General features: G+C 34.2%; 1 protein-coding gene across 5 annotated transcripts in view; it reads right to left on the reverse strand.

Moving 5' to 3' along the window:
* LOC145243981 (calcium-regulated heat-stable protein 1-like) overlaps positions 1 to 17,540 on the reverse strand; it is a 93,453-nt gene that overhangs the window by 31,629 nt on the left and 44,284 nt on the right. Inside the window, exon 1 of one of the 5 annotated variants that reach the window (XM_080107119.1) lies at positions 2,748 to 3,245. The exons of 2 other annotated variants lie outside the window; for them this stretch is intronic. Coding sequence is in view for 1 of the 3 variants with exons in the window: in XM_080107116.1 (XP_079963242.1) it covers positions 2,838 to 2,861 (24 nt within the window). In the remaining 2 variants the exon portion in view is untranslated. Of the gene's footprint in view, positions 1 to 2,617; positions 2,684 to 2,747; positions 3,246 to 17,540 lie in introns of those variants that run through there. 2 more of the 5 variants (XM_080107116.1, XM_080107120.1) reach the window with 2 other exon arrangements.

Genomic DNA, 17,540 nt, shown 5'->3' on the forward strand with positions numbered 1-17,540 from the left:
AATAGTGATAGCGACACAACAGGTACGTCTACTGATTACACACCATTTATTATAAGTTGTTGATTATTTATATATATAAAAGCGAAAATGTGTGCATGTATGTATGTATGTATGTTCGGTTTTTGTGTATGTCTGCAAAGGCCTTTTTCGTCGGCCTTCTCGCTCGGCTCGCTTCTTCTTAAAACTTTATATCACGTCTAAATGATAATATCTACGACTTAAGAACGGGGGTCGCGTGTGTATTTAATTTGCCCGACTTTCACGCGCTATTTTTTCCAGACATTTTGATCGCTGCGTGTTTCTTTTGCTTTTGAGTATAAAACAAGCGAAAACTGGCTTGCAACCGCTTCATGTTTCAAGGTCAAACATCGCGCGACTTAAGTTTCTTGCACCTGTCAATTCCATTTCATAATGGTTAAATTAAGATGCTTTTCATTCCTCTTCTCTCGTGGCTAAGATGGTTAGGTCCTAGGGTTTTTTTCCATTTCGTTTCCACCTCCATGTCAAAGGTTTGGGGTTCAAGCCTACTTTCTTACTAAAACTTTTTTTTTTTTTTCTTTTACACCTCCAAACACCCGGCCAACGTTATTTTTTAAAACAACGTTGTTTTGATCACCCCCTCCCCACCCCACACACCAACAAACACCCCCCCCCCTAGTCATATGTAAAAATAGAATATTTACAAATAACATCTGCTTCATGCATAAGTGGTTCTCTATCATCATTTCATCAGTTTAATGTCGGTTTTAAATGCTAGCATTGCATTAATAAAAAAAAAAAAAATAATAATAAAGAAATAAAAAGTTTAGAACGAAGCACATATATATATATATATGATTTTCAGAATGTGAGAGATTGTATAATAAATTCCACAGCCAAACAACGCTGCAGCTCACAAGAGCCATGACAGCCAACGAACCGGAAGTCCAAGACTCGGGTTTCGAATCCTGAGTGCGGATGTGTCTAACTGATGAGCCCAAATGAGGGCGAAACTCGAGTCTTGGACTTCCGGTTCGTTGGCTGTCATGGCTCTTGTGAGCTGCGGCGTTGTTTGGCTGTGGAATTTATATATATATATATATATATATATATATATACATACATACACTTGAAATAAAAATTTTCCATTTTGTATTTAAGTACAAATATTAATAACAAAGTTCATTTAAATAGCTCGATAGTGTAATACTAGAGCTATAGTTTTATATTATTCCATTTTGCTGGGAACAGTTTTATTTACTATTTAATATTTTTACATATAGTAGTTCTCTGCATATGTTTTTTTTTTTAATTCTTATATCAACCGGACCTTCAGTGTTTAGAATATTGTTTTTCTGTACAGAATAATCTCCATAACTAATGATTTGACCATTATGAATTTTAGAATATATATTTTAGGCAAAACATGGCCACATTACTTTTTTTTTGTCGTAAATGTTAACGCACACATACATATATTTTGTTGTAAACTTTTAAACTAATGGACCGGTCATTATGTATTTGGGAACAGAGATAAGCATAAGAGTGGTTAATATGGGCTATATCTGGTTTAGTAGAGAAAAAAACAAAATGGTGGATATCATCGATTTATATGAAATTTTAACAACAGGTATTAAACATCAATTAATATTCTCCAAATTCCAGTTACTTTGGGAGTATTTTAAATGGTTTTTAGGGAGGTGTAATATGGGTACAACCTTCCATTTGAAAAGTCTAATAGATTTGCATGGTCATTAGATACCAATGAAGCAAGATTCCCCAAATTTCAATTTTTGATCTTAAATTTTAGATATTTTCTAGACTCCAAATCGTGTAATGGATTTTGATTAAAATTGGATTAAGGATTCTAGACATACGGTTTGGTATTATATTTTGATTCTTCATAAGGGTACATAAAAGTGGTGTAAAACTGTTCTGGAATTAATTTTACATGGTCTGGGACGGTCATTATTATAATAATATATATATAATATTAATTATACATGTACGTACGCACGCACACACCCAGGTTAAAGAAGTGATAACTAATGAATTGAACGAGGTTAAGAGTTCTCAATACGAGAAGAGCAAGATATATTTTTATTAATATAAACAAATTTATATGGGCGCGACACTCGACATACTAATGTTTCGGACAAATGGTCGGTTAAAACCAGAAGTCCTTGTCAGGCGACTTAATAAATGGTTGCTTTCCACAGAAGAAACCAGTCCTCAACTCTTTATATTATATACATATATATATATATATATATATATATATAGACACACACACGAGCCTGCACAAAACACAAATAATGAAAGTAAAAGCAGACGATAAACCTGGATAGCACAATTTACAGAATCATTTGCAGCACTCAAGACAAGGTTGAATAAAAAAAAGAGTATAAAAAAGAATGATGTATAAAAAATATAGTGTTGTTATTGCAAGGTTGTAACACCACAGACGAACATGAAGCAATGATATTGGTAGTTGCAAAAAGGGAAAATAAATAATGCAAGCTGTACGTGCAACACCTGGACGAAACAAAATAAACAAAAACAAGTAACAGTCAAAATAGTGCTGCAAAAACCATTCACTTGTCAAGTATACTTAATTATTTGCTTACTAATTACTTACAGTTTTTTTTTGTTCAGGCTGTCTTTAAGAAGGTTTTGTTTTGTGTGTGTGTGTTTTTTTTTTTAAGAATTAAAGGGATGTAGAGAAGAAAGAAATGATGGGAGAAAAAAAAGACTGGATGACGTCTTACCTGGAGAAAGGAAAAACAGATGCTAGTTGGGCGAAAATAGAATAATACTGTATCATTTATGATTGCATACGTTTGTTTTTATATACTAACCAAATATATACAACTGTCAGGCATTTATCAATGGAGAGTAATTGTTAGGTTGTTTTTTTTTTTACACTGTCTTACTTGTTTTTTTGTTTTTTTTTTCCTTCTGTGTCTTCTTTTTACATCTCAATAGATGCAACGGCCGTGAAGAGTTGAATGAAGAGGAGCGAGAGAGAAGGAAAAAGAGAAAAGAGTGCGATGATGGTTGGTGGGGGATGCTAAATCATAACAATTGCCAAATAGGCTACCGTGTGCTCTCTAGTCCCATGTAAAGAGAAGACGGAGAGCCGTCGATGGAGGTGGGGGTACTTGAAGACTTGCTAAAAGGAAAGAGGGGGGTAGCAGAGAAAGAAAGGTAGACAGTAAGGGTGTGAGAGAGCGAGAGAGAAACAGGAAATGTTTCGCATGGAATGCAAGAGAGGAGGGTAATATTGCCATGAAGAACTCAAAGGTATTAAACACACACACACTATATATATATATATATATATATATATATATATATATATATATATATTGAATGGCTATGAGATACAATCAATAAACCAACTGTCACAGACACAATATAACCAAAGCTAGGGAGGCAATGGAATTGGCGTGCAAAAGGAAGGTGAAAGTGCAGACTGCACGCACGTGCCTTGGCCTAAAGTATCGCCATATATATATATATATATATATATATATATATATAACTAGACTACCCGTGACCCGTTGGGTCAGTATGTTCTATTAGCTATGGAATTAATGTATGAGCTTGACACTTGTGACGTAAAGAAAATAGTTTTTTTTATGACTTAGCAGAAACATTTCTATGAAAGTATATTAAAATGAAAAAAGAATATAGATAGATTTCTATGAGTCGTTCTGTTTATTATTGTTTATTTTGAAAAAAAAAACAAAAAAAAAAAAACAAAAACAACAAACTTACAATTGAATTATAAGTGGTAAGTGGTAAATGTGCACTGAACAGATTTTGATATATCTTTAAATTTAAACGCAAAAACACACAAAAAAAAACAATTGGGACGCTGAAAACGTACACAGTAAAACAATGTTTTATTGCCACGTTGATTATTCGTAACACAAATTAAAAAAAAACATTTTCGGGGTTATTTATGTTGGTAGTGCAGAAGAAAATGTATGAATGTTTTTTTTAAAGAAAGGTGTATTAAAAAATGGAGAATAAATTAAAAACAGATGAAGGCGGTGGATAAATCGCCGTTGTAAAATGCTCTTATGGTTGTCATCGAGTTAAAGTAGATTTGTAAGAAAATTGCGTTAAAATAACTTAAACATAATATGAAAATGAACGATGCCAAAAAAAAAAAAATGCAGAAAGTATTAACAGTTTATTCGAATAATTTTAATGCGAAAAAAAACAAAGCAAAAACAATTTGGACGTTGAAAACGTACACAGTAAAACAATACGTTTTATTGTTGCATTGATTATTTGTTTGTGTATGCATGCGCAACTGGAAATTGTAAACTGGATGTTGGGTTACAACACCCGTTACAAGGTCATTTGAGTTTTATAATTATATAGATTACACACAGTAGTTTTCAGTGTCAAAAAGGATAGGAAAAAAAAAATTATAGAGAACAGTGGTTCCCAACCACGGTGTCACGGCACATTGGTGTGCCATGAAATGATAACTGGTGTGCCTTGAAGAGGTTAGAGGCGGAAATTACAAGTTGTTATACAGGGTGACCCCCCCCCAAAAAAAACGGGCCCCAACTCTAATTAGGCCCAGTTTCTTATTGTTTTGTCCGAATGAAATGAAACTGGTCATAACTAGTTTATTATATTCAAAACATCACATTAAAACACTAGGGTCTTTGGCCTTTTTTTCTCCGTGCTACAGCATATGTTCTAGATGGCCTCCATTTAGCTTATAATTCATAATGCTGAATACTAAAAAACAAGATAGGTTAGCAGAAGTGAAATGGGTAAAAATAAAATCGAAAAATCATCAATCCCATTATATATATATATCTCCATCCCAAACTGGGAGGGGGAAAAAAAACCATATCCGTATAGAAAGCAGAAAGGAAAAAAATCTTATGGAAATAGATTGGTGTTCAGACAGACTTTTTGTGTGACAGGACAAATATTTATTCATTTTTTTTTTCTTACATAGGACGCACCACTTACCAAGGCCTGGAGGCCATTCGAGGATAAGGATTAATGAGTGTAAAAGTAGTCAATGGGATAATATTGTAGCAATCCTAAGTAGTGGAAATTTGGTAAAGTGGATTATTTAAGGGAACAGTTCAAGAATTTGTTTATGTTGGACTTGAAGACTACCAGATTGTAGTCAGCTGGTGTGCAGCTCTAAGAAAGAAGCTTTGTTCATGGAATCTACGTTTAGGTTTAGGCACAGATAAAGAGTGAGGGAAATTATTGATAGTGGTTTCAACTAGACGAGTGTTTTTCGTGAAAGTTTGGAGGGGGGGGACCATAGACTGGAGCTCGGACGAGCACTTGCCATGAAAATAACAATAAAGCAGAGACAAGCTTCTCAATGTCCCTTGTGTGGGAAAGAGGTTGCAGGGAAGAGAAAAGAGCATCCCCATTAGAATACGGAGTCTATTTTGAACAATGTCAATGCAGAATAGTACTTCTAGCAGCTCCTACCTTAGACGTACCTGGCTTTTATATAGGTAGAGAATTGCATCAGCAGTGAGATATCTGATGGAGCAGTAGAATGATTGCATCATTTTTCCAGCATGTTTTTTTTTTCATATATATTTACAAATGAGTACACATTGCTCTTTATTATAGAAGGGAAGTAGTACAAAAGCAAAACACCAAATGGTTGCTTTTATTTTATTTTTTATTTATTTTTATTTTTTACAGCATATCATTGTACGCCGATTGTACGACAGGTGTAGGTTTTGTAGATGCATTTATTGTAGTAGTCTGTAAAACAATTCTATTTAACCCATAAATGGTTGCACCACTCTCCACATTAGAATGGACCTGGGACTAAGAATGACAACAAAGAGGGTGACTTCACACTGCACAAAGCTCCTAAATTAAAGGCCTCACCACAAGGTGCAGTTTTGTATCATACCAAAGAAAACGAAATCTATCAATCCAACCACTTTAAATAATCATTGTGACAAAGTTTTTTTTTTGAATAATATTGTTGTCAAGTGAAAGTGAAGGTCGGCCTAACAATTTGGGGGGGAAAAACACAAATGCAAATACTACAGTTGAAAAGAAACATGACAGACACAAATTAAACATGAACAACAACAACCTTATTACACTGTAACGGTACACATAACTAGATGTCACAAGAAAGCTTCACATAAAATGCCTGGTTGGGTTATTTCACCAATGCCAGTGGTTGAAATATGGACATCAAGATTAAGGAAACATCTCTAAGTCCGGTAACTCTCTTCAATCGATATTGGTAGAGTGTGTGCACTGCACCAAAGTTGCATTACTACTATGAAGCTGAAAGGGAAGTTGTCCTGAAAAGGACGAATATCACATTGAATTTATATATAATAGCTGTCCTGAAAAGGACAGATAGTCTAGAAGTGGACAAAAGAATGCCTGTATCTGGTCAGGAAAGAAGGATATCGGTTACTGTGGTCAGTTAATAGGCTGGTCAAGTTGATAACTAGAAACATAAAGGTTGTTGACAGCCAGCCCAAATAGTGTCAGAACATCAGCAGCAGGTCAAGAATAACTAGGAGGTCAGCAAGAGAAGACGCGCTAGTTGCAACTGAGTGCAGTAGTCAATAACATCAGCAAAATCAACAGACCAAGTCGATGGTTGGACTGAAAAATCACACCATAATCATGTTGACACACAGATTTTTACTAGATCACCAAAGTTAAGCAATGCTGAGCTTAATCAGTACCAGATGGGTGACCAATTTGGGAATTCCAGGCACTGTATATAGGAGGATGTCAACACGTTTCTGCAATAGTTACAAAAACCTAACATCGCCTCCCCTAACGGGAATATACATGCAACTGGGGACCACTTGTGAATTTCATGCTCCAGTGGAACTTCCTTGTTTGGAGGAAGTTGGTTAAACCCGCATAGGGTTAGTGCCATTTCCACTAATCAAATTACAACAAGCATCCTGTTGCCAGACAGAAAACAAAATTTGAGTAATGATTTAATAAGGCCCCAGAGCATGAATTAAATACAAGCTGATATCTGGCAAAAATCGTTAGAGTTTCTTAGGCGGCAAGAGGAGGAAATGTAGGCATCTCCAGGTATGATGGCCTCTAAGGCATTTTCGGTTCAGCATTGATCGCTGATTACATGTAAAAATCAAAATCAGCTAATGAAAGAAACTAGTTGGAAATAAAAATGGTAGCAATTAAATAGTTAAGCAAGAATAAAAAGCTGAAACTGCTAATAAACTAGTGTTATATTCTATGTCACCCAAGCTAATTTCTCTTTTCATTATATGTCGATTTGATGCCGTAATGAGCAGTTTAATCAGAAAGGTGTTTTTCTTATCATGTCTAAAATGCACAACAAAATAACCATAATACTGGACACTTGTTTTAATCTAAACCATAGATTAATATCTATTTCTCTTTGATGATGTATATAGTGGTGCTTTAGCTGATAAGAAAACCAAAGACGTCTGGCAATAATTCTACGACAACAAGCAGCGGAAATATATTCAGAATTTCAAACCCGGTTTTCATGTTCAAAAAGATGTCATACATTTTTACCTAATAGCAAAGTCTGCACAATTTACTTCAATATGTTCAAATCCAACATGGTTGCTAAATGTTAAAAATGACAAAGCTGGAGGACATATGCAAAAGTTAGAAGCAATATGGAATGTGCTATCGAAATCAGGAACACAGAAAAACAAACATACACACAAAATAATAGTTATTTGCAAAATTAATCAGAAAAAAATATTTTCAAAATGCAAACGATACCCTTTAATAAACATCTTGAATAATTAAAAAAAATGTTTATACTCCAAACAAAACCAAGTCTCAGTTCTAACAGTAAGATAGATAAAAGAGGGTGGTCATCAAGAATGCAAGGTAAAATATTTTTGAGGTGCTTATCCAAAATTCCATCCATAAAAAAAAAAAAGAAAAATCAGTATGAATTATGTACCTGTGAGTAGTTTTATTTAAAAAAAAAAAAAAAAAAAAAAAAAAAAAAAATTGAATTTCATGATTAAACTACAAATTGCAATGCCATCTTGAAAAAATTCTAAAGAAACAAAGGAGATAACTCCAAATCTAGATTTTAGAAAGCTATTCTTATCATGGGGGAGGATATGGACATTGGAAAGACTCAAATTCGCTTGAAAATGGTTTTCTTAATAAAAAAATAAAACTATTTGATCAATTTACGTGATTTTTGGTGTACAATATTTTCTTTCTGTCATGAATATGTACATCATACTGATTTTTCTCTTTTCTTCATAGGGAAGAATTCTGGATAAGCACTAAATTTTGTATGGTGGCCATGTTAAACTAGGGCCTACTCAATGGAAAATCATCATCATATTAGGTTTAACATTCGTTTTACAGGATGGAATAAATTGCTGAGCAATATTTGTTTTGAATATGGCGTTATAGTTACGTGTTTTGGGCACTGATATCAGCAAATGCCAGTCATGTATGCAGTGTGTTAGTAATAGAAGGCTTGTGTTCTACTTCTAACTAGTCGGTTCCAGGTTCTATCCCACCTTACTGCACCTGTGATAAGTGCCTGGAAATCCATATTCTACTGATCAATCTGTTACCTGTGAGTAAATTTGAGAATGATGGGATTGTTTAGATGCAATCAGATAACATGAAGAAACCGGAGAAAGGGATAATATATGATGAAGAAAAAAAAAAAATCATTAGAGCACTCAAAGATTTTCTAGAGGGAGTTCTATCTGGAGTTGCAAGTTCAATCGCCAGTGAAGGAACTTGATACAAAAAAAAAAAAAAAAAAAAAAAAGGGAGGGGAGGGCAAAGTTAGATGCAAGGTCAGTTTTTAATGCAAGAAAAATCCTGCTCACTCAGAAATAGAATTGATTTGAGACAAGAATAAAAATTGCCTCAGTTTAAAAGGATTTCTGATTGAAAACAGAATTAGATAGAAGAAACTATTGAATAATCTAATAGTTTCTTTCCTCGAACTGCTAGACTTTGAAATTCCCTTCCAGGTTCCTGCTCCCTTGACTGTACTGACATGCAGAAGTTCAAGTGTAATGTAAACAGACATCTTGCCGCTCAACTTCCTATATAGTACTCTTGCAAATTAAGTCCCAGATAGTAGCCCCCAACATCAAAGTGGTACTATGCCTTGTTTGGAGGAAAAATGCAATTTAAAAAAAAAAAAATGTTTGATAAACAAAATTGAAAAAGGCCTATGGTTGAAATACTGTGAATAAGTTTTAGCATGCAAGTTTTGTTGTTTGCACAATTGTGGACAGAAAGTTTCACTTGAATTGTTTTAATAATGTTTAGAAGGCACCAAAGATCTTTTGTAGTATGGCATGATCACATTAACACACGAGTTCTCGTTAGATCACCGAAGTTAAGCAATGCTGAGCTTGGTCAGTACCAGATGGGTGACCATTTTGGCAATTCCAGGCACTGTACGTAGGAGGATGTTGACAAGAGTTGCAAAAATTTAACATCGTCATCTTCTCTAACAGGGATATACATACGACTGGAGACTGCTTGTGAATTTTATACTCCCATAGAACTTCCTCCTTTGAAGGAAACTTGCATAGGGTTATTGTCGTTTCCATAGTGCATTCAAAAGATCTTTTGTAAAAATATGTAAAGTTCTAAAACCTGGTATTACATTCAGGCTTGAACCCTAGTCTCTGGATATGGAAATTGGAATGTAACATTGAAATTCAGAGCTGCTGGACCCATCTTTGCAATCTTTGAGATGTTGGGAAACTTTAATATCAACCAAGAGGCGTGTCTTAATCTATCATACATCTATCTACATATCTGTAGAAATTAAAAGTCTTTGACCATCCTGTGTTGCTGATAAACAGACTGTATACCAACTGCTGTTCTCCGCCAATGCAGTACCCCAAAGTTTTTGATGTCAGTTTTATTTCAGTAATGTCTTCAAGTAGGCAGCTTGTTAGCCAGAAAATAAATTAATTTGTAATGTAATCCTCCCTACTTCTCTGCCTGGTCGGTGCAAACATATTGGTGGGCAGTTGAAGACGTGGGCACCGATCATCAGAGAAGACTTAGCTAAATTATCAGGTCCATGATTGGCATTTGACAGTGGAATCAAGATTGGTAAACCATTCATGTGACCTTACGGGGGATAATCATGGTTCGGGATGTGGTGCAATCCAGGGAAGAAGCCATCTCAACTCAACCAGGGTGCTATTGCAACAGAGTAACAAAACTAGTAAAAAGAACAAAGATTAGTTACAAGCAGAGATTAGGGTAATTAGGATTAACTACTTTACTAAAGAAAAGAATGAGAATGGATTTAATGAAAATCAGCAAAAAATAAGTAAATAAAAAAAATAAATAATGGAATTTCTAATTATGATGAATATTTATACTATGTATACTATATTTATATTATTGAATACATGATTATCTCCAAAAAAGCTGTATTACCAAAGTGTAACATCAAATGGAAAGGAGAGACCATTCGACAGATCGATACATTCAAATGCAATGATTGTACTATTATACCTGATGGTAAGAGTGTTTCAGAAATCAAGAAAGGAATCGTGATGGCAAAATCCTCCTTTAACATTATGAAGTACATCTTCACAAACAGAAACAAAACTGAGCCCAAAAATCAGATTCTTGAAGCCATATATATGGTCAATTCTCCTCTACAGCTGAGAATGTTGAACACAAACAAAGGTTACTGAAACTCGTTTAGAAGCAACAGAGATATGGTTTATAAGGAGAATTCTAAGAGTCTCATTGCCAGAAAAAAAAAAAAGAAGACAAATGAAAAATGTTATGCGTAAGGCAGAGTACAACAGATTACTTCTAAATACCATACACGTCAAGACAGTTGAAGTTCTTCGAACATATGTGGGCAGACAGGATGAAAAAATATTTGATGTTAGGAAAAATTGTTTTCAAGAAATGCAGGAGAAGACAGACAAAGTTTGCGGATGGTTTCAACAAGATTACAAGACGCAGAACTATAGATCTCATTAGAAGGCCCGAAGAAAGAAGAGACTGGAGAGTCATTATCATCAATATCTGCAAAAACAGACCTAATATATGAACAAGAAGATCTGTACTGTAAAAAACGCAACACATTATGTCAGAGGATTTGTTGAAAGCACTATATTTGCCCAGCATAGATATTATCCTAACGATGAATCGGTTATGCAGGTATACTCATGTGGAGTGTTCATTCTTCAAGATAAACCATTTCAGAATCAGGAATGTTTTGAATCGCAGGAAGGTTGACAGGTCAAGGATAACTTGAAAACATGTGATTGGACAAGATTGACCCATTGAATTCTAAGAATTTGAGAGTTAGCTTGGGAAATATCAAAATTATCCAACTGCAGGGCAAGGGAAACATGACTAGCAGTTACATGATTGAAACCTACTTTTTTTATTTATATGCCATCTCTTGTGTAGTGATTAGTTTGTAGTTTCGGCAGCTTATATAGGCATATTAAAAATTGTGTAGAAATACATCAGTTGATGAGCACATTACTGTACATGCTTACCTTTACTTCATGTTCACAGTTTTAGCTAAAATATAAAGAGATTCAGTCAAGGTGCCAATGTAAACAGACATATTGCTTTATTCATCTCTTGCTATGACTCTGGGGGGAGGGGGGGGCAAGATAAAAACTCATTTGAGACTGAAGACCTGAACATAATTCCTTTTCTCTAATATATGCTGACCGAACCATCCAGTTTTATATTCTTGTGTTACCATATAAAAATGAAACTGCTAAAGTGGATTTAATTGTAGAGAAGACGTTGGTATTTTTATATGGAACATAATGGAAACTGAACTCGATTACATTTATCTAATACATGCCTGCTGAATCAACTTGCCTTAATTCTTGTATTTCTATGTTTCTGTTCTGTTTAATGAAACTTAAAGTTGATTTAATTGTAGAAAAGATGTTGGTATTTTTTTTTTTTTTTTTTTTTAGATGGAACCTGGTGACCCTCTTTCCTTCATCTCAAGCAAATCAAGTCAGATGAATACAGATGCTTCTACAAAAATGACCATCTCCAACAAGCATCCCAATCTCATCAACGTTTTTGCATCATGTTAAATGGGAAGCAAGAGAGAGAAGGATAATTGAATTTTTTTTTTTAATGAACAAAATCTAAAACTTGGTACTAAAATATAAAGAGATTCAGTCAAGGTACCAAGATACAAACTCATTTGAGACTGAAGACCTCAACGTAATTCCTTTTATCAAATACATATTGACTAAACCAACCCATCTTATATTCTTGTGTTATCATAGAAATGAAACTACAAAATAAAGTGGATTTAAATAGTACTATTTTGGTATGGAATCTGAACTCAATTACATTTATCTAATACATGTCTGCTGAACCAACTTGCCTTAATTCTTGTATTCCTATGTTTCTCTTCTGCTTAATGAAACTTAAAATAAAGTTGATTTAATTGTAGAGAAGATTTTGGTATTTTTATATGGAACCTGGTGACCCTCTTTCCTTATTCATCTCAAGCAAGGCAAGTCAGATGAATACAGAGGTTTCTACAAAATGACCATCTCCAACAAGCATCCCAATCTCATCAACGTTTTTACATGTTAAATAGAAAACAAGAGAGGGAGAGAGATTATTGAATTTTTCTTTAATGAGCAAAATCTAAAGCTTGGTACTAAAGTATAAAGAGATTCAGTCAATGTATTAATTGTAGAAGAGATGTTGGTATTTTTTTTTCATTTCAAGCAAGTAATAAGTCAGATGAATACGGATGTTTCTACAAAATGACCATCTCCAACGAGCATCCCAATCTCATCAACATCTCTACATGACGTAAGATGGAAAGACTGCTTCATGGAATTTTTTTTTTCAAGTTTTATTTTTTTTACTGAACAAAATTTGAAGAAATAAAAGAGGAAAAGTTATACATGTCCAAGAAAAAAAAAATCTTTATTACAATTTTTTTTAAGAAAGTCAAACGATACAAGATTTTTTTCTTTTTTAAAGAGATATTTTATTACCTTTTAAGATTCGAAGCAAGCTTTCTCCCCGAAACAAAACTGTCCATGTAACAACTCGACAAACTATTATTACCCACATGGATTTTTACATCTCCAAAAAAAAAAAAAAAAAAAAAAAAATGATTAATAAAAAGAAATGACTTGATAAAGCCCAGTTCGGGGCGAAAGCTTGCTTCATATCTTTTTTGAAGAAGAAAAAAAAAATCTCATATTGTTTGGCTTTCTTAAAAAAAAAATTTATTAATTCATAACGATATTACAGAAGAAAAAAGTGCCACCCTATTTTTATAAAAATCTTTGTCATTAATTAGTGGTTGTTTATTTAAATGCTGAGCCAATTTTAACTTGTATATAATTTTTGTTTTTAAATCTCATCGCACTTCAAACCTTGCATACATGTAATCCTAAACTGAAATTCGTCAGAGCTCCATTTATAGACGATATAAGATCAAATGAAGATAACTTGATTATACAATCAAACAAAAACATAAGTCAGTTGTGAGACTGCATATCTCCGCTTTATAATGTAAGGGTGGGCCAAAGTCTTATCATGGTATTTACTTCTCCATATTGTATGAAGCAGCCTTGGGGTTTAAACCATAGGAAACGTTAATAAAAAAATATTTATCTGATTAGGGTGAAACTTTACATGATGGTGACTTATTAAAGAACATCAGATGCCTACATTAAATTTGGAAAAGTTTGAAGTTAAAATTTTATCAAAGACGAGAATTTTTAGCCCGTCAGAAAGTTGCAGCTTGTTGACTTAGAATTAGAGCTTTATGCCAAATTGGTGAATGAACATGGTTAAATTTGTGTTCACTTTTTTTTTCTCTTTTTTTTTAACATAGGCATCACCACTTATCAAGGCCAAGAGGCCACTCGAGGATAAGGGTTAAAGAGTGTACAGTAGAAATTGGACAATGTAGTAATTGTTAGTAATGGAAATTTGGTAAATGTGTTAACTTATATGGAACGGCTCATCAAAAACTTGTTTATGTTAGACTTGAAGACAACCATATTGTAGTCAGCTGGAAAGCAGAAAAACGGAAGACAATTCCATAGGCGTGCAATTCTAAGAAAGAAGCTGTGCTCATGGATTTTACGTTTAGGTTTAGGCACAGATAAAGAGTGGGGGGAATTATTGATAGTGTTTTCTGCTAGACAGGTGTTTCTTGTGAAAGTTTGGCGAAGGGGGACCATAGAATGGAGCTCGGCCGAGCACTTGCCATGAAAATAACAATAAAGCAGAGAAACTCGCAACATCTCTTCTGTGAGATAGAGGTTGCAGCGAAGAGAAAAGGACATCTCCCACGAGGCCACCAAGTCTATTTTGAACTCTATCAAGGCAGGACAAGTCTTTTCTAGCAGTTCCTGCCCAGATGTGGCAACAGTATTCCATCTTTGGACATATCTGGCTCTTATATACATAGAGAATTGCATCAGCAGTGAGATATCTACTGGATCGATAGAAGGATCCGACCATTTTTCCAGCAGCCTTGGCAACAGATTTGATGTACGTGTTCCATTTAAAATCAGGAGTAAAGGTCAAGCCCAGAAGCTTGTCAAAACTTGAGGCCTCCCCAAGACGAGAGCCATTCATTTTAATTGATGCCAGATGGGGATCAGAACGTTGATGATGTAAAGAGAGAAGCTTGGTTTTAGATGCATTAAAAGTAACCAACCACTCCTTTCCCCATTGTACGTGATCATGATTAAAGGAGAGAGAATCGGAGAGAACTTGGTCGTTTACTGTCTTAGATATGCTACCATAGATGCTAGTATCATCAGCAAAAATGTCTACAAATGATGTAAGGATGTGATTTGGAAGATCATTAATGTAAATCAGAAAAAGAGTTGGGACCAGGATGGACCCCTGAGGGACTCCAGTATTAATACTGTGAGCTTCTGATTTTTGCCCATCAACTACTACTCTTATGAGCCTATCAGAGAGAAATGATGTAATAATTGAGAAGACATTTCCAGTTATACCATAGCTGGAGATCTTGTGAAGTAAACCTTTATGCCATACCCTATCAAAGGCCTTTGATATGTCAAGAGCAATTGCCCTAAAAAGGTAGCCTCCGTTGAGAGATTCGCTAATCCTACGCGATATAACTATAAGCACATCTGCTGTAGATCTAGCAAGAGGGAAACCATATTGTGTGTCACTAAGAAGGTTATTTTTGCCGAGATGGTTGATTATTTCTCTATTTATCACAGCTTCCAGAAACTTACTCATGACGCTCAGGAGACTTATTGGCCTGTACTGAGAGGGAGATGAACGATCACGTGAATTCTTGAATACGGGGCATACTGATGAGATTTTCCAGGGTGATAGGAAGCAATTCTCCTTAAGACAACGTTTAAACAGCTTTGTAAGGATAGGCGCTAGTTCTGGTTGAAGTCTTGAGTACTATAATTGGAATACCGTCAGGGCCGGTTGCTTTACTGGAATCAAGGTTTTGATTAGCTTGGCAACATCACGTACAGATATTTGTATATCACATAGCATGTTTTCTAATACAGGAGGAAATATTGGTGGTTGGCGGCCTTGATCGCAAAGGGTAGAATTAGCTGCAAAGTTCTTGGAAAAGAGTTTGGCTTTGTCCGATTGCATTAAATACTAATCCTTAGTTGTGCATCGAGCAGACATCATAATGTTGTTTGCTGCACCTCATCATAAAGGCTCATAAAAAATTTCAGTCAGATTGGCCCAGTACGTTCAGACTTTCAGAGAAAAAGTGGAACAGACAGACTAAAAGGAAATATAACTTAGATACAGAACTTCATGGCTACAATATAGGCCAAGTAAGGTCTCTCTCTTTAATGGAGAGAATATATTGACTTTTATAAATACAAACAAATATTGGCGCAGACAAGTTATTAACTATTCCTACCCGGCATTGCCATTTTGTTTTTGTTTTGTTTTTTTTAAATTAAAATAATTTTTTTTTATATAAACTAAACCTGAAATTGACTGATAAAAAAATTTCCTGAAATATTATAAATCTTTTTAAATAAATGTTTAAAAATGATTAAAAATTTATAAAAATGTACTAAAATTTTAGTAGCAGTTAAAGTAGAAGACAGATAAAAGTTGAAATGTGTCACAGCTGTGTACCAACGCATTGCCCAATGCAAACTTTATTAATAATCAAATTAATAAAAAGTTTCCAGTGCTCCTGCTGATTACCAATTCATAGATATGCATCGCTGGTTAGATTAGAGGAGCAGAAAATATTTTTCTATGGCGTTTCTGAATTTTTGAGATGAGGATTGGGTATTCATATTATTTGGATTTATCGGACTACTGTTCTCATCTGGAGTTTGATTTTCACAACTTTTTGGTCCATTTTTGTATTATTTTAGGTCCGTACCGAATTGATATGACGTTTCTGAATTTTTGAGATGAGGTTTGGTTATTCGTATTATTTGGATTCATCAGACTACTGTTCTCATCTTGAGCGTTCGACAGAAACATTCCCAAGTTCAACAAGACACACCTGAAAAAGGTCGAAGGTTACATCGACTGAAACATTGTGAAAATAACATTCATGATGAGAACAGTAGTCCAATGAATCCAAATAATACGATTTTTCTATGGATTAAATTTTTCATAGACCCATCTATTTGTTTAGATTTTGCCGCAATAATTTAATTCTTTAAATCATATGAAATAAAAAAAAACCCTAAAAATTTCAGGTTATATTGCTAAGACTTGAAAATTAATCAAATGAAAATTGCAATGTATTTTGCAAAATTGTAGCTAAAAGTTACGTTGATTGATTCAAACACTATTTCAGAATAAAATAAAAAAAAAAAAACAGTAAAGTTTGTGCTTCTAACACTCGTGCAAAAAAAAAAAAAAAAAAAAAAGCTCCTCTCTTTGTACAATATCATAATGATCCGTATTGGTGGAAATTGGGTAGAATTCGATTATTTAAGATGACTCAGCAATAACTTGTTTACATTAGGCTTAAAAATGACCATGTTGTAGTCAACTGAAAAGCAGCCCTGCAATATAGAGTTCCAAAGGCATGCAGTTCTAGAAAATAAATTTTGTTCATAAAATTTGCATTCGGGGCAATTGACAGCGGTTGTAGCTAGACGAGTGTTTGTTGTACTGTTGCAGTTCTGTCTCCTTCATACACAGATTTTAGATAGCTTTTCTTATGAAAGGTCTGAGCGAGGATGAGACTCCCACGGAAAATTTTTTTTTTTCTTTTAAAATTTCTATGCAATTTGAATGATACATATACACATTGAAAGAATGGATAAGATTTATAGCGTTAATAGATGTAGAACAATTGAGGTAGAAGGACTAGTTGGCAGGGGAAGGCCAAGAAAACGAAGTAATAAGGCTGGATTTAAGAGAATTGGGATAAAGAAAGACCTGGTCAGAGATAAGTTAGTTTGGAAGTTAATTTCTAAAAGCTGTCCAACACATGTCAGTATGGAAAACTATTGTTAAACTGTGATATGATGTATATATGAATTCGCAAAATTTGAGTACAAATCAATTATTTT

The sequence above is a fragment of the Euprymna scolopes genome, chromosome 22 (assembly GCF_053919585.1).
Source record: "Euprymna scolopes isolate OS-2025 chromosome 22, ASM5391958v1, whole genome shotgun sequence".
Taxonomy (NCBI): Eukaryota; Metazoa; Mollusca; class Cephalopoda; order Sepiida; family Sepiolidae; genus Euprymna; species Euprymna scolopes.